Genomic DNA, 20,639 nt, shown 5'->3' with positions numbered 1-20,639 from the left:
TGTAGCTGAGGGAAAGGAAGTTGCTGGTGAATCTTGGTGATTTTGGAATTGGAAAATTGCATAAGGGAACATCAAAAAACAGATGAGTCCATATGAGAGTGAAGTGAATGCGGTGGGTTTGTAATTTTGGCGAGGAGAGAAAAAAGTGTTTTGGAGTTGCCTTCATTAGAACTGATTAAAGATGTATAGTAGGATGATCAGTTGTGTTTTTCACTGGAGCCAGCATGTCAAGTAGTAAATGAAGATTATTGTTGTAAGCAGGTGACCAGTTCATCTGTCAGTGGCGGTGGAAAGAGCGTCAGAGTTGATGTCCTTGATTTTGCACATTTAAAATTCTAAAAAAAAGTGAATTTGACAGTGAAAGTTACTAGCAGGTGATCGGAGTAGGGTAGCGAATCAGAAGTTTCATTGACAACATTTACACCTGAACACCAAACCAAATCAGGTGTGTGTCCCTTACAGTGAGTGGGGAAGTTGATGTACTGCTGCAGACCAAAGCTTTGGAGACAGGATGGAAAATCATTGGAGATTGTATTATTAGTGCTGCATTTTCTGCATAGTAATATCGCTCACATGCACTGCTCAACAAAGCTAATATGCAGTATCCCATTTCCTGGTTAAAACTTAATTTGCAACAGACATCATAACACATTTTAAAATGAACATTTTTATTATAGTGCGTAGTTCAAAAGCCCATTCATTCATCTGTAATGTGCTTTAACTTTATAGAGATATGGTTATTGGTTAAAAATACACCCTCTTGGGCTTTACATAAAGCCAATCGGGGTGTTTTGTTCAGTAATTGCTTACTCGCTGTGGTGGGCATTCTATTAGATTAGTGGACTACTACAGTATTCAGTATACCTACAGTTGGATTTGATGGACCAGGCATTTCTCCTCGTGTGTGCATAGAAATATTTGCCGCCTTCAGACTGTAAAACACAAGCACAGCAGAACAGGATCAGTCTGTAAAGACTGAAATGTAATTTCAGTGCTTGGCATACAACACATCCACCACTAGTAAAAGCCAGTCTATGCATTACGGTTTCCCTGGACTAAAACACAGCCTTGTTAATTAGATTGCTTTAAAACATGGGCACCAGAGGGACCTGTCTGCAGCATATAAATCTCCTCACACAACCTCTGTGTTGGCATTCAAGTGACCGTAAATGTTCAACAACTTTTTTTAATATTATTAAATATGATGGTCGTTAAGAGCTGGCCATATGGTGGGCACAATTAGGGGATGTCGCTGATAGAATTCCTTTAAAGCAGCTCATGATGATGATGATGAGCCTGCATGAACTTGTAAATTGGAAGGAAAAATACCCATTATTTAAATAAAACATACAGCAACCAGATTCATTCAATAAAATACATCCTGTAAATTTAACCTTGTTGCATGTATGAATTATATATGAAGCAGTATAAGTATATACAGGATATAGCGATTGCTTGTTATAACCCACAGAATTACACAAGTTGTAAGCCTGAGGGAGTGGAGTGGCCTAAATACAGACAGATCCAGTGTTACATGTAGCACACTTAACAGAGTGCAAACACAAACACACACACACACACACACACACACACACACACACACACACACACACACACACACACACACACACACACACACACACACACACACACACACACACACACACACACACACACACACACACACACACACACACACACACACACAGTTGCAATGTCACTCATCAGTCACATAATATAATTAAGTCAACAAAAGGACAGCTGATCAAATCCATAGCTCAAATTGACAACTGATGCTGACAGGGATGTGAGCACCCTTTGACAATAAAGGAGGAAAATTGAGGGGGAAAAAGGGGAACATTTCTATCAGCAAGAAGTGCTGCCACGCAAACCCCTCCCCAAAATGTTGAAAATCAAGACAACAGATTCCTGCAATTGGGTGCATTTCTACACTATTTTTTACTTTTAGATTTATTATCTACCAACCTATTTTGGCTGTCTTTTTGGCATGTCACATGTATCCATCCATCCATTTTCTACCGCTTATTCCCTTCGGGGTCGCGGGGGGCGCTGGAGCCTATCTCAGCTACAATCGGGCGGAAGGCGGGGTACACCCTGGACAAGTCGCCACCTCATCGCAGGGCCAACACAGATAGACGGACAACATTCACACACTAGGGCCAATTTAGTGTTGCCAATCAACCTATCCCCAGGTGCATGTCTTTGGAGGTGGGAGGAAGCCGGAGTACCCGGAAGGAGCCCACGCAGTCACGGGGAGAACATACAAACTCCACACAGAAAGATCCCGAGGCCGGGATTGAACTCACGACTACTCAGGACCTTCGTATTGTGAGGCAGACGCACTAACCCCTCTTCCACCGTGCTGCCATGTCACATGTAATGCACCACATATTTTTTGGTTTCATTACTAGATAATTTCATTGATTGATTGATTGAGACTTTTATTAGTAGGTTGCACAGTGAAGTACATATTCTGTACAATTGACCACTAAATGGTAACACCCGAATAAGTTTTTCAACTTGTTTAAGTCGGGGTCAGATATATACTATCATCGTAATACAGTCATCACACAAGATAATCACATTGAATTATTTACATTATTTACAATCAGGGGTGTGGAGGGAGAGGAGGGGTAGGATATGGACATCAAGTAGTGGACATAGAAAGAGAGAGAGAGATCAGAAGGCATAAGAAAAAGTATCTGCATTTGATTGTTTACATTTGATTATTAGCAATCCGGGGAGGGTGTTAGTTTAGGGTTGTAGCTGCCTGGAGGTGAACTTTTATTGCGGTTTTGAAGGAGGATAGAGATGCCCTTTCTTTTATAACTGTTGGGAGCGCATTCCACATTGATGTGGCATAGAAAGAAAATGAGTTAAGACCTTTGTTAGTTCGGAATCTGGGTTTAACGTGGTTAGTGGAGCTCCCCCTGGTGTTGTGGTTATGGCGGTCATTTACATTAAGGAAGTAGTTTGACATGTACTTCGGTATCAGGGAGGTGTAGTGGATTTTATAGACTAGGCTCAGTGCAAGTTGTTTAACCCTGTCCTCCACCTTGAGCCAGCCCACTTTGGAGAAGTGGGTAGGAGTGAGGTTACCATTATTATCATTGAAAATGTAATTTGAAATTCTACAGTATAACATGCATGCAAAGAACTCGCCCCCTCGGGTAATATACTTCCAGTGTCGCAACGTCGGTTTACAATCCGTCACGTCAAAAATAAACCTTCTCGCTGGCTCCAAATAAATACTCAACTGGTTCAGAACTAACGGTGTTTGGATTGTAATCATCCAAATATGATTAGCAGCAAAGTGGACAGCCATCAACATTGTGGCTCGGAGAGCAAGGGCAGGAAACAGCAAGTAAGCTAGCTAGATGATGCGAACTTGCGAGCTTGTTTCGGTGCTCTCAACCATGGTCTTAAGTTTTTTTGGTCTATTTATTTTGAAGCACAGAAACAAGCTTGCTAGTTAGTTAGTTCGCTATCAGAGCCACAACGTTGATGGCTCTCCACTTTGCTGCTAATCATATTAGATTGTCCTGCAAATCAGTGTGGCTTTTAGGCAAAAGGAACAGCGAGTATGTGTGGCTGAGGAGAGCATTCAACATATTTTGTTAAAATCATATTTTTATTGATATTTCTTTTGAAAAACCCGCAAAAGTGATATTTTGACGAGAAAATGTGTGTTCAAAATTGCTGAAATTTCACAAATGTAAAATAGATATTAGCGGTGGGAATCTTTGGCCATCTTAAGATTGTATCCGATTAAGATTCCTGGGGTACAGTTCATCTCCGAATCGATTCTTGATTCAACCCGATTCTCGTTTCGAACCGATTCTCACAGTGTATTATTTGGTATAGTAATTACAACAAAAACCTTTTCAAAACAAGTTACAAAATCTCATTTTATGACAGACACGTGAAGCAAGTAGGCATTGTATGTCTTTTTAGAAACTGATTCTTAAAAAAAAGAATAATATTAAAACAAAGACAAAATAAATGGACCAAAATCAAGAACTGTGGTTTTCCGGAATATACAAAATAAGACTAATTAGAAGAAGGCCCCCAAAACGCTTTAAGTTGAATATCCCTACTGTACACTGCACATGTTTATGGAGCTAATGAGATGAGATGTAATTCATTCATTTTTATTTCATTGAATCATTTATTTCAGGCAATGACAGACAAAGTACAAGGTAGACAACATATAACAATATTAATTCAAAAGGTAATGTACAATATGTAAGCATGATGATCCAGTTTTGCCTGAAAGGGAGTGGGAGGACGATAACTTATTTAATCCCACCCCCAGTTCTCCATTCAGTGATTAATACATTGAGCTTCACTGTTACTTTGTTCAAGGATTATAATACAAATGTTATATATCATAGTGGCATTACCACAGGTAACAAATAATTATTACACTCTAACAATAATTTGTATAAACAATGTAAGAAGAATGAACATTACCAACAATTGTAATGGACAAAATACCAACAATGGTAATGGTTAATATATCAATAATGGTAATCAACAATATCCTGACGATGGTAAGGAAACATTGAGCACATGTAAACACTGTGAAACAGAGTACAACAGCAATTCAAATTAAGGACACTCATCTCTATATTTGAACCAGACCCCATGTTTGTATAATAGTTTAAATCGATTAATAGTTTGGCATTGCTTGTGTTGTAAGTCCAGTTTGTTCCATAGTTTTACTCAGCATACAGACACAAAAAGGTTTACGAGTGGTTTGAGCTCTCGGCAATGACAAATATCCAAAGCCTCTCAAGTTATGTAGGTTAAGCGGTAATAATTTATTAAATGCTTTATTAAGATTATTGATGTATCATATTTAACAAGATCGTCACTTTTTAGCAACTTTGATTGCACAAACAGTATATGAGCATGTTGTAAATAACCAACGTTGTGAATGATCCGCACTGCTCTTTTCTGTAATATGATCAGAGGATGAATTGTGTTGTGGTAAGTATTCCCCCATACTTCAACACAGTATGGGAGTACTAAGGTGCGGTATAAAGTACAGAATGCATTTTCATTAAGGTGTAGTTTTGTTTTGTTTATAATTGAGAGGCTTTCGGAGATTTTTTGTTTTAATGTGCCTGACATGAGGTTTCCATAATAGTTTACTATCAATTATTACTCCCAAAAATGTGTTATCATTTGAATTCACAATTTCAATTTGGGTACCATTAATACCTTTTTTCTGTTCAAACATTATGTTGAGATTATCAAACATCACAAGCTTAGTTTTGTTTATATTCAAGGATCACTTATATGTGTTCATCCATTTTTTATCATGTTTAGTTCCTTGTTCACCGTATTTATGAGCTCATTATAGTCATCAATAATGTAGAATATATTTCTGTCATCTGAAAATTGTATATATTTCAGTACTTTGGACGTAATAAAAATATAATTGATATACACATTAAACAGTTTTGACCCCAACACGGACCCCGGGGGGACACCACAAGCAATGCCAAGTATCTGATAAATATTGACCCATTTTTACAAACTGTACCCTCCCTGTTAAATAACGTTTTAACCAGTCTCCAGCCAGCCCTCTAATTTCATATATTTCCATCTTATCTAGCAGGATTGAATGATTAATGGTATCAAACTGGTAATGAAATAACACTATCACATACTGCAGGTGTCCCTCGTGATGCACATCCTCAATAAATATCGTACATAATAAGGTGTCAGGGGTTGTGTATTTATTTAGGAACATTTTGTATTCCTTTTTTGTGCCATGAAATCGGCTATGGAACGCGACATTAGAGCCGAAGCCTGCTGGGATGCTCTGCATGGCTGCTCTGATGCATGCACCGCCTCAGTCTCCACGGGCAGATAACATAAATGAAGCCTGGAGCCGGGTAATTAAAGATGAGAAATCCAGTTGTAAACAGTGTCTTTAAAAAACAAAAACAGCACATTGCACACATCTCATGTCCTTATAGATTCTTAGTCAGGGTTTAAGAGTTGGAGGGGAAAAAGGGGTCTATAAAAAGTGTTTACTACTGGATGCTCAGCAAATCCCTCTGAAGCTCACTTTGCTGTTATTTCCCCACCTGCGTGAAGCCAGTAAAAGAGCAGACAACCTGAGGGAATACTAATTAACAAATATCAATAATGAAGTATGTGGGAGGGGTAATGGATGGTGTGTGTAACAATGGAAGCTTTTATATGCCTGTGACCTTCCTGAAAATCAACATTGCTTGTCTACTTTGCACTCCAGAAAGGTTAACACAATAAGGCATAACACAACAATTGAGAGGTATTCAAGTCCACAATGACATATTTTCTATTTAAATATCAGTCTTGTAGTTATGGCTCACTGTACATTTTTAGACCGAGGCTCTCGACGCACCTTGTCTAAAATTGCGAGCTTTCATTTTATTGCTTTTCAATTAACTTCAGGATTCACGTCCTGTTTAATGGCTTGTTTTAACATCTGCAGCGCATCTTATCCTTATATGCACTTCTCAAAACTGTCATCTTGCAATTTGCTCAATTATTTTTTGTTAGCCTGAGTTTAAGGTGTGAGGGTTGAAGTGACAAACTTCTAGATAAAGAGTTAAAATTTGACATGACAGCAGCTTTGTGTCAGTGTGAAGATGAAGACTTACTTGTCTCCTTTGGTAAGTTTTCAGTCAACTGAAAATAAACTACACATGTAGGTGCTGACGTATTTGAAGAAGTACAGTTTTACAGTCCTTAAGATCCAGATGTTATTGAAAGGTGCACTTTCAGATTAATAATAATATTTGTCATTTTGGAATAACATACTTTTGATGCAGAACACTATGAGGACATAGGACACAATTACATTAAAGTAAAAATAACTACAGTACAAAATGGGAACTACAACAATTCCATAAGTGTCCCTGATCCATTATAAGGTAAATTAATTATAATTTATACTATTTAGGGCAGGGGTTCCCAAACCTCAAGTTAAAAAAAAAAAAAAATTTAAGTCCATTTTCTACCGTCTCCTAGCCACGCAGGCAAATCATATTGTCTAAAAATGCATTTTACCATCGATAACGTGACATGCAGCAAGTGCGCTCTTTAAGTCAATTAATACGACGAATATATATGTATGAATACACACACACACACATTATATATATATATATATATATATATATATATATATATATATATATATAATACACACACACATACACTACCGTTCAAAAGTTTGGGGTCACCCAAACAATTTTGTGGAATAGCCTTCATTTCTAAGAACAAGAGAAGACTGTCGAGTTTCAGATGAAAGTTCCCTTTTTCTGGCCATTTTGAGCGTTTCATTGACACCACAAATGTGATGCTCCAGAAACTCAATCTGCTCAAAGGAAGGTCAGTTTTGTAGCTTCTGTAACGAGCTACACTGTTTTCAGATGTGTGAACATGATTGCACGAGGGTTTTCTAATCATCAATTAGCCTTCTGAGCCAATGAGCAAACACATTGTACCATTAGAACACTGGAGTGATAGTTGCTGGAAATGGGCCTCTATACACCTATATAAATATTGCACCAAAAACCAGACATTTGCAGCTAGAATAGTCATTTACCACATTAGCAATGTATAGAGTATTTCTTTAAAGTTAAGACTAGTTTAAAGTTATCTTCATTGAAAAGTACAGTGCTTTTCCTTCAAAAATAAGGACATTTCAATGTGACCCCAAACTTTTGAAATGTGGTATATATATATATATATATATATATATATATATATATATATATATATATATATATATATATATATATATATATATATATATATATATATATATATATATATATATATATAGCGTGGCCCCCAAATTGTTTTACCTGGATCCCTGATTTAGGGTATATTCTAATCTACAAGGTTAGTACCGTTTACTTCTGTTTCTTCCCCTCAATTTATCTGATATCTTTTGTAATTCAAGTTATCATTACATGTATGTATTGTTGTATTTGAAAGAAGTGTATTCTTGATAATAGTTGTAATTATTATTATTCATTAGCAATGGTGCTATTTCTATTGGTATTTTTATTGCTGCATTTGTAGTGCAATAATGTTCATTGTCATTTCTGTTTTATTAATATTTACTTCACTAACTGCTTCTCTTCACTTTTCGTATCATATTTGTACATATAGTATTTGCTGAAGTTGTTGTCTATGTCTTATCCCCCTCTTGTCCCCACAATTTCCCTCTGTCTTCTTTTTTTTCTGTCTATCCCCTCCTGCTACAGTCCGGCGGCACCAAACAATAAATTACTCCATTTAATAAAGTCAAATACAAATAAGCAACAAGAGAAGAATCCCACACTTCTCTTTTGTAAAGTAAAACTGTACAGCAGATATGGGCATCTACATCAACTATATGATTTGCCTGAATGGCTGGACAGGACGCTCTGTTGCTTTCTCACTTCCTTATTCATGATCATAAACCATGTATCTCACCTGAACATGAGACGTCTGAGTAGGTATTCCGACAAATTGGTACAATTTGACAGCCATTTAGGACACGAAACACAAAAAGACGCTTGATCCCCCATTCTTCCCACCCCGTTTCTTTGTGAGGATTATGAGTCATTCATCACCTAAATGAGATAATATGAACATAATAATAATGGATTAGATTTGTATAGCGCTTTTCTTGACATTCAAAGAGAAGTGAGAACCCATCATTCATTCACTCCACATTCACAGCTGGTGGTGGTAAGCTACATTTGTAGCCACAGCAGCCCTGGGGTAGACTGACGGAAGCGTGGCTGCCAGTTTGCGCCTGCAGCCACTCCGATCACCACCCATCATTCATTAATTCACCAGTCTGAGCAGTACTTGGGGAAAGGATGAAGTGTCCTGCTCAAGGACACAAGGGTAGTGATTTGGATGGCAAGAGGCGGGGAGCGAACCTGCAACCCTCAAGTTCTGGCACGGCTGCTCTACCCACCACGCCCTGCCGCCCCAACATCCTAGCAGTCGGCATCCTACAAACAGCAGACCTTGTACAGTAAGTAATGTTTTATTGTTTTTTTGTTGGCTCTCGAAGTCTGCAGTGAGTAATAATCAGTGAGGAAGAAGAAAAAAAAGCAAACGTTGTGAAGCGTTTTTAAAATTAATGCGCCAAAAAACGTAAATGTTAAATGCTCCAAGTCAGCTGGGGTAGGCTCCAGCCCACCCACGACCTTAGTGGGGATGAGCAGTAACAAACATTCCCTACATTTAGTAGAGTAAAAAAAATTAGCATGGAACAATTCCCCATCATTATTGCGTGCGTCTATGCATAAATATATCTGGCTGTCTATCTCCCAGTGCTCTGTCATGGTCACTGCTCATGCCTGTAGCGTCGCCTGCAACCATGCAGCACCACGACCTCCACCGCCGGTGGTGTTTGACACCCGTTGGATCCAACTGTCATCACGCAACGCACCAAAGTTTTTGCATTGACCCTCTGACCCGGAACAACTTAGGAAAGACGAGGACAAGATGGTGAGATGCCGAGATTAAAGAAACTGCACAAATGGATGTGATGTGAACATAATTACGGTAAACTGTAACATGGAGACCAAATCATTTGGATCATTTTCAGAGCAGTTTGGCTGTGTCAGACTTGAATGAGGACTGGTCTCATGAGGACCTGACTTTAGGGACTTTAGGCAAAGCATGACACAGAAGGAGGATGAATTAAACATCTGGATTGACTTAGACAACGCGGGCTTGTTGGTGTTGCGTCGTAACTTTTTCAATACTCGGCCAAGCACTACAAGTTCAGCAATTATGTCTTTGAAATGAAATGATTCCAACATTGAAGAAAAAAACGACAAAAATAAACTATTTTTATGTATTGATCTATCAGTTTTTGTCTGTATAAAAATGTTCATTCATTAATTAATTATTTCCTCTCATATCCCCCCTATTGCACAGCATTTTGTTTTCACGCACCCCAAAACGGAATTAAAATACCATTAAGAACCTGGTAAGTTTAAATTTATTTATTTATGTGTACAAACTCAGTTGCTGGCTGCAGCATTCTGTACACAATCATTTGATTATTAAAAGAGATGACTAAAATCTTCGTCACTTCCTGTCAACGAGAGAGGACGCAAAGAAAAAGGCTCCGCTTCTGCTACCGGAGTTTTTGTTAAGTCTGAAGATTTTGACCACTGATTTGCGATGATTTGCGATCACAGCCACAGGAGAGTCACCTGGCATCTTCGATATGATTTTGGTCAGTTGAGAGGCACTGATACGCTGAAATAAGGCGAGTTGGAAGAGCCGTTAGCCTAGCTGAGAGAGCACAGACACAGAGCAGGAATGTCATTGTTTTGACTGCTCGAAGAAAAACAACATCTTAATCTACGATTTGACTCCCTTGAATGGCCTTGATGCAACCAAAAGCTACAGCGAGTTTAGAGCTGTTTTAAAGTGATTCCAACGTCGCAGAGTGATATAAGTTGACAGGCTGACACCTCAAATTGATCTCTGAACGGCGCAAAAGGCACTGACGTCAGCGACTGCCACGATGCGAAAAGGTAAAGGAAAGACTGAAATCCCGAAACCTTCGGGGTCAACTGACACAGGACACAAATGGGAACAAGATTTGAGGCTGGACACAGGACATGATGGGAATCAAGAAGGGATACTACAAAAACTATTCCATGAATTTAAAGAAGAAATTATAGAAAAATGGAAATAAATGATGGATGGATGGAAAGATGATATGAAAGAAATGAAAGAAGAAATTAAAGAAATGAAAAAAGATCTGAGAAAAGCAACAACAGAACACAAACAAGATGTGAAAAGTCTGCAGCTAAATATAGAGAGTCTGCAAACTCAGGACAACTCCAGAAATAATGAAGCCACTGAAATGAGCAAACAAATGAAGACCCTTCAAGAAGACAACAACATGCTGAGGAATATCATAGATGAAATGGATCAGGATAAACGAATGAATGATATCATCGTGACAGGGCACCGAATTAAACCAAGATCCTATGCGAAAGCTGTGAATAATGTAGGTGAACCAGATGAAATGGATATGGTCTCAGCAGAACAGCAAGTGGTCAACTTTCTGCAATCAAAAGAAATTGAAATTGACATTAATACCATCGAAACATGCATCCTACTGAACGGAAGAAACAACAACGCCACTCCAGTCGTGCTCGTGAAACTCGTAAACAGAAAACCTAAAATGGCATTGCTGAGACAGGGAAAGAAGCTGAAGGAAACAAATGTGTACATGAATGAGCATCTCACAAAACGTAATGCTGGAATCGCCAAGAAAGCTCGCGACTTGAGAAAGCAGGGAAAAATCCAGGGAACTTGGAGTGCCAACTGTAAAATCTACATCAAGCTGAATGGAGGTCCAGAAGCAAGAGTACTTGCTGTCCATGACATCAAGGACCTGGACAATTTTTAAAGTTTACACAGCTACCACAACAATGATGATAATGAACTCTGACAGAAAACAAGCACCTAAATTCAGCATCGACACTACTATGTTCCAAGGGACTCCCACATTAGTAATAATTGTTTTTATTATACAGATGAACAATATAATAGCAACATTAAATGTGATAACAAATTGTCAATTATTCATTTTAATAGCAGAAGCTTGTATGCAAACTACAACAATATTAAGAACTTTTTGGAACACATCAACGAACCCTTCAAAGTGATTGCTGTCACAGAAACATGGATTGATTATAAAAAAGGAATATATTTTGATCTGGAAGGATATGAACTAAACTACATCAACAGAACCAACAAAAATAGAGGAGGAGTAGCTGTGTACGTGATGAAAAACCTGAACTACAAAGTGGTAAAAAACATGTTATTTGCTATAGATAATATCTTAGAATGTATAACCATTGAAATATGTCGGGAAAAAAGCAAAAAAAAGCAAAAACATATTCATCAGTTGTGTATATATAGATCACCCAAGTCAAGTATAGAAACATTATTGTGATTACTTAGGGAGTATATTGTGAATAAATTGAGAACAGGAAGTGAACAAAAGTTTTAGCAACTGTTATGTAAAGGAAAAGGGGTAGGATTAAATGAGCTCTGCTTCTTCCTACTCCTTTTCGAACATGTTGAAAAGAGAAACTGGAAATTGTGATGTATCATGCTGTATGCTTGCATGTTCGAAATAAACTCAAACTCAAAATGAGCGGAGATAACATCTGCAAAAATGTAAACCAAGTGAAGTTCATAAAGTCAATTTGAAAGTACTGTTCAAACAGATATGCAGCGGTGGCGTGCGGTGACCTTCACACAGGTGAGAGACATTGGTGATTTTTTTTTTTTACTTAATATTCTCTTATTACTGTTGATACAGGTTGGTCATGAAAGTGATAAGAAGAAAATTTTTCTTGACACAAATAGTAAAACACAAATGCTGCTTTCCTGATTTATTATAAATATTAAACATCTCTGACCACACAAGTGATCTACAAGAAAGGCTGACACAGCTCTGGCCGGTGCTAAGTATGTGAAAAAAATACAATACAGCCGCCCGCCGCTTGCCGCGGGAGCAAACAACACGAACAGCTTCACTTCGCTGCCAGGCAACCATGAGCACGACAAGAAGTCGTCAACGGAGCAATACAGTGTTACCAGAGGTAGAACCGGACTTAAAAGCGTTAGTAGGAAGTCTACAAAGCGATGTATTACAGTACAATATCCACAAACAGATTATCAAAGGTGTACAAAAAGATGTTGCAGATCTCCAAGAACAAATGATCAGAGACAGAAAAGTGTCTCCTAATGATATGATGGAATTCAGAAAAGAAATGACAATTCTCAGTGAAGACAACACAGCATTAAAAAAGGGAGGTGGAGAAGCTGAAAGAGGAGAATGCAACATTGCAGCAACAGTCAAATGACAAGCAGCAAGACAACAGCCATTGGGACAATAGCAGTGTTGTGGAGAACATTCAAATGGAGATAGCAGCAGTGCCCCAACAGTTACATGCCATGCAACAAGATAACACTGAAGTTAAAGTTAAAGTACCAATGATTGTCACACACACACTAGGTGTGGTGAAATTAGTCCTAGCATTTGACCCAAACCCTTGTTCACCCCCTAGGAGGTGAGGGGAGCAGTGAGCAGCAGCAGTCGCCATGCCTGGGAATCATTTTGGTGATTTAACCCCCAATTCCAACCCTTGATGCTGAGTGCCAAGCAGGGAGCTAATGGGTCCCATTTTTATAGTCTTTGGTATGACTCGGCCAAGGTTTGAACTCAGGACCTACCGACCTCAGGGTGGACACTCTAAACACAAGGCCACTGAGCAGGTTTGCACTGAGCAGAATTGAACTTCAGGGAGGAGATGGCTGCATTGAGACAACAGCCCAATGCCAGACAACAACAAAATATCACAGATCTGGGACATATCAGTATTTTGGCAAACATCAAAGAGGTGGATGAGTTTACACGACAGAATGACATCATTGCAGGGCTACGCATCAATCCTCAATCCTATGCAAGAGCAGTTGACAACAGAGGAGAACCATATGATATGAACGCTGCTTCAACAGAGCAACAAGTGGTCAAATTTCTGCAATCAAAAGGGAATTGATGTCCATATTAACACCATTCACTGAAAAGAAGAGGCAACAACCCCACGCCAGTCACCATCGTTAAGCTTGCCAACAGGAAATCCAAAATGGCATCGCTGACACTGGGCAAAAAAACTGAAAGGCACAAATGTGTAGATGAACAAGCACCTCACTAAAAGCAATGCTGAAATTGCAGAGAAAGCACGCGACTTGAGGAAACAGGGGAAAATTCAGGGAACTTGGAGCGCCAACTGCAAAATCTACATAAAACTGAATGGAGGCCAAAAGCAAGAGTCCCAGTGTTCAAAGACATCAAGGATCTGTACGAATATTAGAATTCCCAAAGAAAACACAAAAATTACGATAATATAGAGTGACGGAAAACAAACATCGACATTCAACTACAAAATTACAACACTCAAAGGGATTACCGAACAAGAACATCTGTACTCAGGTGCACGTTCACCTACAATTATAGACATTCATCGGACAATACAAAAGATTGCTGAACAGGAATATATGGAATTTAGAACCTTCAGCAGCATAGATCATAATAGTCCGGGATTAGATAAGGTGTGACAGTTTGACCCCCCACCCCCCTACTGTCACTGTTTGACCTTGGACTTCCTTACAAACTGTGCACATTTGTAGGGAAGCACAACTTGTTCAAACCACAAACATTCAATCTTGTTAGTCAGTGAAAAGCATGCGCTCAACAAACAAATTGTAACCTCTCACTCACCATGGCTCTGAACAGGTGACTAGAAGAGTCAGGGTGGGGCTGAGGGATTTATATAGGTGAACACACCTGCCTTGACTAATTAGGCCTAATTTGGGCCGAACCATGGTTCTCAGGAGCTGGGTGTTGCAGAGGGACACTGGACATTTGAAAGTTGTGTTGTCTAAGCCTGAATACACTGTGTACAAAAATGACTGCTCTACAAATGCAAAAGTATTATGTGAATACTTTTTAGACATGTGATGGTAATTTACAAAATAACTGTATTCTTAATTCCCCCTGTCAAATTGGTCCCAGCTAGTGGGAGGGGCTATGGGCTATTTAAATTGGAAAATGCCAATTTTTGTGACAGGCTGCTGTCTGTCACTGCCAGAGGAGGTTCTCTGTCCTGAGCAGGAGTTTCGGTCTCCATGCATCAGACATCTACTGAGATTGTGGGTGCTTTGTTTCCTCCTGTTGTTGTTCACCTTTTGACACTTTTTGGGATTTAAATAAATGTTTGTAAACTGTACAACTGCGTGCCTTGCCATTCTTGGTTTGAAAGTCTGGTTTGCAAAGGTTACATTACCTTCACCCGAGGCGGGGTATGACATAAGGATCCAGATTTTAAAAAATGTCTTTCATACGAGGAATAATTGTTTTTATTATACAGATGAACAATATAACGGAAACATTAAAATGTACAATAATATTACAAATGACAAATAGATGTTACTACTTTTGACTGTTGTCTGACCATTAAAAGGAAGACTGCACTCAGGACGGAACGCTCTCTGCTTTGACGACCCTACCCTCTAGTGGTTGGAAGCTTAACATACATGTACCAATATTTCAATATTTAACATTTGATGCGATCTGACTTTATCAAATTTAAACAAATGGTCCAAATATAAGAAGTCAAATGTTTTGTATCCCTTGAACTTATGTAACAGGGTCAATTATGTCATGTAAATAATGTACTTGTTTGGTTTTATTTTTTTGAATTTATTATGGGTCTACTGAAAATGTGACCAAATCTGCTGGGTCAAAAGTATACATACAGCAACATGATCAATGTCGGTGATGTAGAAAAGTTACAATCACATCAAATTAGCTTCATGCATGGCCTCTCAACTTCATGTGTGTGATTATGATTGACGACACCTGTTGACTTCTCATTAAATAGGACTCATGTGATGCAGTCATTAGACTCGATTACAAACGCGACAATGGGAAAGTCAAAGGAACTCAGCACAGATCTGAAAAAGCGAATCATTGACATAAAATAACGCAAAATGTAAAAGTTAAATGTAAATACCTGAAGGTTGTTTGATGTTTAGTCAATGTGGAACCATTGTCTCGTTGTCCCTCCTACTCAATCAATCAATCAATCAATCAATGTTTATTTACATAGCCCTAAGTCCATACTTGCCAACCCTCCCGTTTTTAGCGGGAGAATCCCGATATTCAGCGCCTCTCCCGACAGAGATTTTCTCCCGACAAACTCCCGGTATTCAGCCGGAGCTGGAGGCCTCCAGCTGACTACAATCCGGCGTGTTGGTCAGCTTTAGGGGCATGTAGAGTTGAGTGTCATCAGCATAACAGTGAAAGCTAACACCGTATTTGCGTATGATGTCGCCTAGATGCTAACGAGTGCAGGGCCAAGAACCGAACCCTGGGGAACTCCACACGTTACCTTAAAATAGTCCGATGTCACATTGTTATGGGAGACACACTGCATCCTGTCAGTAAGATAGGAGTTAAACCAAGACAAGGCTAAGTCTGACATACCAATACGTGTTTTGATACGCTCTAATAAAATATTATGATCAACGGTATCGAAAGCAGCGCTAAGATCAAGAAGCAGCAACATGGATGACGCATCAGAATCCATCGTTAGCAAAGATCATTAGTCATTTTTGCGAGGGCTGTCTCCGTAGAGTGATTTGCCCTGAAACCGGATTGAAAAGGTTCACAGAGATTGTTAGACACTAAGTGTTCTTTTAGCTGCTGTGCAACAATTTTTTCGAGGATTTTCGAAATAAACGGAAGGTGGGACACCGGCCGGTAGTTTACCATGAGGTCAGGATAGAGGTTAGGTCTTTTGAGCAGAGAATGAATAACCGCTTTTTTGAATGCTAGGGGAACAGTGCCAGAGGAAAGTGATAAGTTTATAATATTTAGCACTGATGGACCTAATAATACAAAAAGCTCCTTGATAAGTTTCCCAGGAAGTGGGTCAAGTAAACATGTTGTTTGTTTTATACCACTTACACGCCGTAACAAGTCCTCTTATGTTATTTCATCAAAAAGAGAGAGACTATTTTGGAGGGCAGTATCCGTCATATATACAGTTGTATCTGTGTTAATAGAACCCAGTTGTAGCTGGGATGCGTTGTCTTTAAACTAATTTCTAATGAGTTAAATTTTCTTATTAAAGAAATTCATGAAGTCATCTGCCGAGTGGGTGGAGCTACTGGGAGGAGTCCCTTGTTGGGTTAGCGATGCTACTGTACTAAACAAATATTTAGGATCTTTTTTGTTGAGGCAGATGAGATTTGAGTAATATTTAGCTTTAGCTAAGGTACGCATGCGTTTATGAGTTATTAAACTATCACTCCATGCTTGATGGAAAACCTCAAGTTTAGTCGCGCGCCATTTGCGTTCCAGCTTTCTACATGATCATTTATGAGCTCTAGTTTCTTCTGTAAACCATGGGGTATGCCTTTTAGGGGACCTTTTTAGCTTTAGCGGTGCTATACTATCAATGGTTTCGCGCAGGGCGTCGTTAAAGTTGTTGTACCCGAAAAATTGCTGTGACACCTGTCTCTTTATATGCATTGGACACGCCTTCCTACTTCCCATTTGTCCACGATAAGGGGAGAGGTAGGCGTCCATGCGACGACAGAAAAGTGTATTTATTGTTTCGTTAAGAACTTGAAAGTTCACTATTTCTTGTTTTGTACTATTATATTTGTGTAAGGGCTCGACAATGGCATAAACATTTTTACAACAATTGTATTCTATGTATTATCAGTAAAGTGCAGCCGCCATGGCGTCGGTCGTGTTCATCAAAACTACTCACAACGCAGAGTAAAAGACCACCGGTTACACTTAACCTATCTCAATGCATGCAGCACTTGCACAGAGCCATTATTGTTTATATATTAAATGCTTGATGGAAGCTTTGTCATTTTGAACATCTTGCGTTCTCCAAAATCAATCGGAAAGAAGCAAAGTTGAGCTGGTTAAATTCTCCCAAAGTCCCACCCGAAATGTTATTGAATGTTCCCTGCTTGGTAAGATGAATCAATCCTCCAGCAAATCATTTTTGATGCTCTCAGAAAATAAAATAGGAAACTCTTGACTTTGTTCTTGTTTTCTCTCCGTCAATGGTTTCATCTCTGGGCGAGAAGTTGAAGCTGTTGCAAAATGTGTCAGCACTTGAGCCAAAAAAAATATCTCAATTATCCAGCTCATCGTGATGTTTATCAGCATCTCTCGGCCCCAACGTTTGCGAAATAACTTGAAACCGGCTTCTGTAGAGTAAACAACAAATCAAAAATATAGATTTTTGTTTTGTATTGAGGTGTATTCTGGGTTTGTCACCCTCTCCCGGGCAGAAGGGCAACACAGCAGTGCGGCTGGATCAAAAGAGAAGTCGGAGACGCTGTACTGAACCAAACGTTGCTTTACTACAAGCGAGCGTCATTATACAGGACTGCAGTTCCTGGAGGAGGTCAGGTCAAAAATGAAGGACTCCTAACTTGGAGAAGCCAAACCATCAGTTTTATATTCCTACATCCTGCCTGTGCGTGTGCGCTAGGTCAGGAGAGCGCATCCTGACCATAAAAGTAGATGTTCGTGTGTAAGTGTCTGGATTCTGGAAAGACAACAGATGCAGGTCGTATCTTAGATGTTTACATTAAGATAAACATTTACTCTCTTCTCACAGATAGGGCCATCACCTTTGCATACCAAGGTCCAATTTTATTGCCTTTTCTTCTGCAAGATCTAATCCAATCCACACACAAATGTCAATACTAAAGGGCCCTATGTGCCCAAACTGAAATACCTGCTAGTTTGACTGGTGGTTTGAATATGTTCCGATCACACAAATCACTGCTTTTTAAAAGCCTTTTGATCATCTCATTGAAAGACCATAACACCATTCAACTCGATAAAACGAATAAAAACACATGTCAATAAAAACTTTGTTTCGTGTACTGTCTCTTATTTTGGTATTTCCTGTTCCTGTTCTGCACTGTTGGTGGAGCCTTTACTCAAAGCGGTAAAAGCATGGTGCAAAGCTGGGACTTGCTGGCAATCAGGGTTATTTGATGCAGTTTGGAATTTCAGCTAGCATCTTTTGCAGACACTACTGCGTACTTATTGGTGCTTCTCCTGTAGGAAGGTGAGTTTTGTTGTTTTGGTCATTTGCATTTTTGTATATTATGCTACTACGATTGAGCACCTTTTTATTGTTATTAAATACTTTATTTATATCACCTGACACTTTGTCATTGATTGAAAGCCAGGTTCATGCCACCGACATTATTATGATTCAGTTAAATGGCAAAAAACAGTAATAGACAACATAGTCATGGGACACTAATGCAAACAAATACAAGGTTTCCATGGGAAAAAATATGCATTTCCAAAGACAAAAAATAATTCTCAGCTTTAGGTCTTCATTGACAATATCGTTGTATGGTCACCAAAATATGGCAAAGATGCAATAGAGTCCTCCACCGCAACAACCACAATATTTGTGCGGCTCTGGTTGTGGAAAGTATGTCATCAAGGTTTGCATCACAAATTAAAAATGTGTTCACTGATGAATCCTCACAATCAGCTGTGCTCCTCCTCTTCAGAGTCCTCTGAGCTGTTTAGCACCGCAACACTGAGCACCTGGAGATCCTTCAAAAGAGTACGGAATCTCACTGGTGGGATTACAGACAGTCAGAACAGTCCAGTGTGGAATGACTGAGCAGTACGATGAACCCAACTCACCTTCTTGTTCTCCAGTCGTAAAGCCACTCTTGTCTGAAAGAGTTCCTGCAACATTTTGCAGAGCTGAGGTGCAAGCTCTGGGAATGTCAGTGCTCGGCGCTCTCTGCGCCACGACAGCCTGGAACAAACTTTTGACAGTTGGTCTAACAATTACATCAAAACTGATTCCTTAAGTCTCACCTGCAGTTGGCGTCTGTGCCGCTCGATCTCTTCGCTTTCTCTGTCCCTCCTTAGTACCTCAAACTGCGCTAAAGTCTTAACTGCAAAAGCAAATGGAGTGAGTCCTGTATTATACAAAATTGACTTTTTAATTACCGTATTTTTCAGAGTATAAGTTGCTCCGGAGTATAAGTCGCACCGGCCGAAAATGTATAATAAAGAAGGAAAAAAACATGTATAATATTTTGAGGACATTTATTTGATAAAACCCAACACCAAGAATAGACATTTGAAAGACTATTTAAAATAAATAAAGAATAGTGAACAACAGGCTGAATAAGTGTACATTATATGACTCATAAATAACCAACTGAGAGTGTGCCTGGTATGTTAACGTAACATATTATGGTAAGAGTCATTCAAATAACTATAACATATAGAACATGCTATACGTTTATCAAACAATCTGTCACTCCTAATCGCTAAATCCGATTAAATTTTATACGTCTAGTCTCTTACGTGAATGAGCTAAATAATATTATTTGATATTTTACGGTAATGTGTTAATAATTTCACACATAAGTCGCTCCTGAGTATAAGTCGCACCCCCGGCCAAACTATGAAAAAAACTATGACTTATAGTCCGAAAAAAACGGTATATTAAAACAGTAAGAGCTGTGCCTTTTTGTAAAATAAAGCCTGGACTCTTTAATGTTATGTTGATGTGTGTGATATATGGCATCTATTACAAGTGCAGTTATGGTGTATATGTAGAAAGTAGATAAGTACACAAAAGTGCTTCTTAAAGCCACATGTTCTGGTGTGGACAAACGGCTGATTTTAAAAATCTATATATTTTTCCTGTCTTCAAAATAATAGAAAATATGTGGATGATAGAGTAAGCACTAAATACTAGGCTTGGGTCGATAAAACAACATCAATATATATCGCAATAGACACATAATTAATATCAATACAAAATGACTCCGATAAAACTTTTGATATATATACTGGGTGTATATTTTCTTTGGTAGGAAGATACTAGAAAAAATGAAGGCACTCGCGGTTTGGTAACTCGAGCAAAACATAAAGTGATAGTGTGTAATTAGGTGCAACATGCTAAACAGCCAACTGT

At 38.8% G+C, this 20,639-nt stretch overlaps 2 protein-coding genes across 10 annotated transcripts in view; both read right to left on the bottom strand.

The window, feature by feature from the left end:
* Positions 1–927, bottom strand: part of gria3a (glutamate receptor, ionotropic, AMPA 3a) — a 289,764-nt gene extending 288,837 nt beyond the window's left edge. For 3 of the 4 annotated variants that reach the window (XR_009826246.1, XM_062047943.1, XM_062047941.1), the window contains exons 1-2: positions 869–927; positions 461–498 (exon numbers count right to left, since the gene is read on the bottom strand). Coding sequence is in view for 2 of the 4 variants with exons in the window: in XM_062047943.1 (XP_061903927.1) it covers positions 461–498; positions 869–910 (80 nt within the window). In the remaining 2 variants the exon portion in view is untranslated. The remainder of the gene's footprint in view (positions 1–460; positions 499–868) is intronic. The other variant, XM_062047944.1, reaches the window with a different exon arrangement.
* Positions 928–18,079: 17,152 nt separating this feature from the next.
* The window catches only part of cchcr1 (coiled-coil alpha-helical rod protein 1), a 44,722-nt gene continuing 42,162 nt past the window's right edge, over positions 18,080–20,639 (bottom strand). For 3 of the 6 annotated variants that reach the window (XM_062047938.1, XM_062047940.1, XM_062047937.1), the window contains 3 exons: positions 19,526–19,605; positions 19,346–19,463; positions 18,082–19,275 (listed from right to left, as the gene is read on the bottom strand). In XM_062047938.1, the coding sequence (XP_061903922.1) occupies positions 19,184–19,275; positions 19,346–19,463; positions 19,526–19,605 (290 nt within the window). In that variant the 3' untranslated portion in view covers positions 18,082–19,183. Of the gene's footprint in view, positions 19,276–19,345; positions 19,474–19,525; positions 19,606–20,639 lie in introns of all 6 variants that reach the window. The other 3 variants (XR_009826244.1, XR_009826245.1, XM_062047939.1) reach the window with 3 other exon arrangements.

The sequence above is a fragment of the Entelurus aequoreus genome, linkage group LG05 (genome assembly GCF_033978785.1).
Source record: "Entelurus aequoreus isolate RoL-2023_Sb linkage group LG05, RoL_Eaeq_v1.1, whole genome shotgun sequence".
In the NCBI taxonomy this organism is placed as follows: domain Eukaryota; kingdom Metazoa; phylum Chordata; class Actinopteri; order Syngnathiformes; family Syngnathidae; genus Entelurus; species Entelurus aequoreus.
This window is presented reverse-complemented; position numbering and strand designations above follow the sequence as displayed.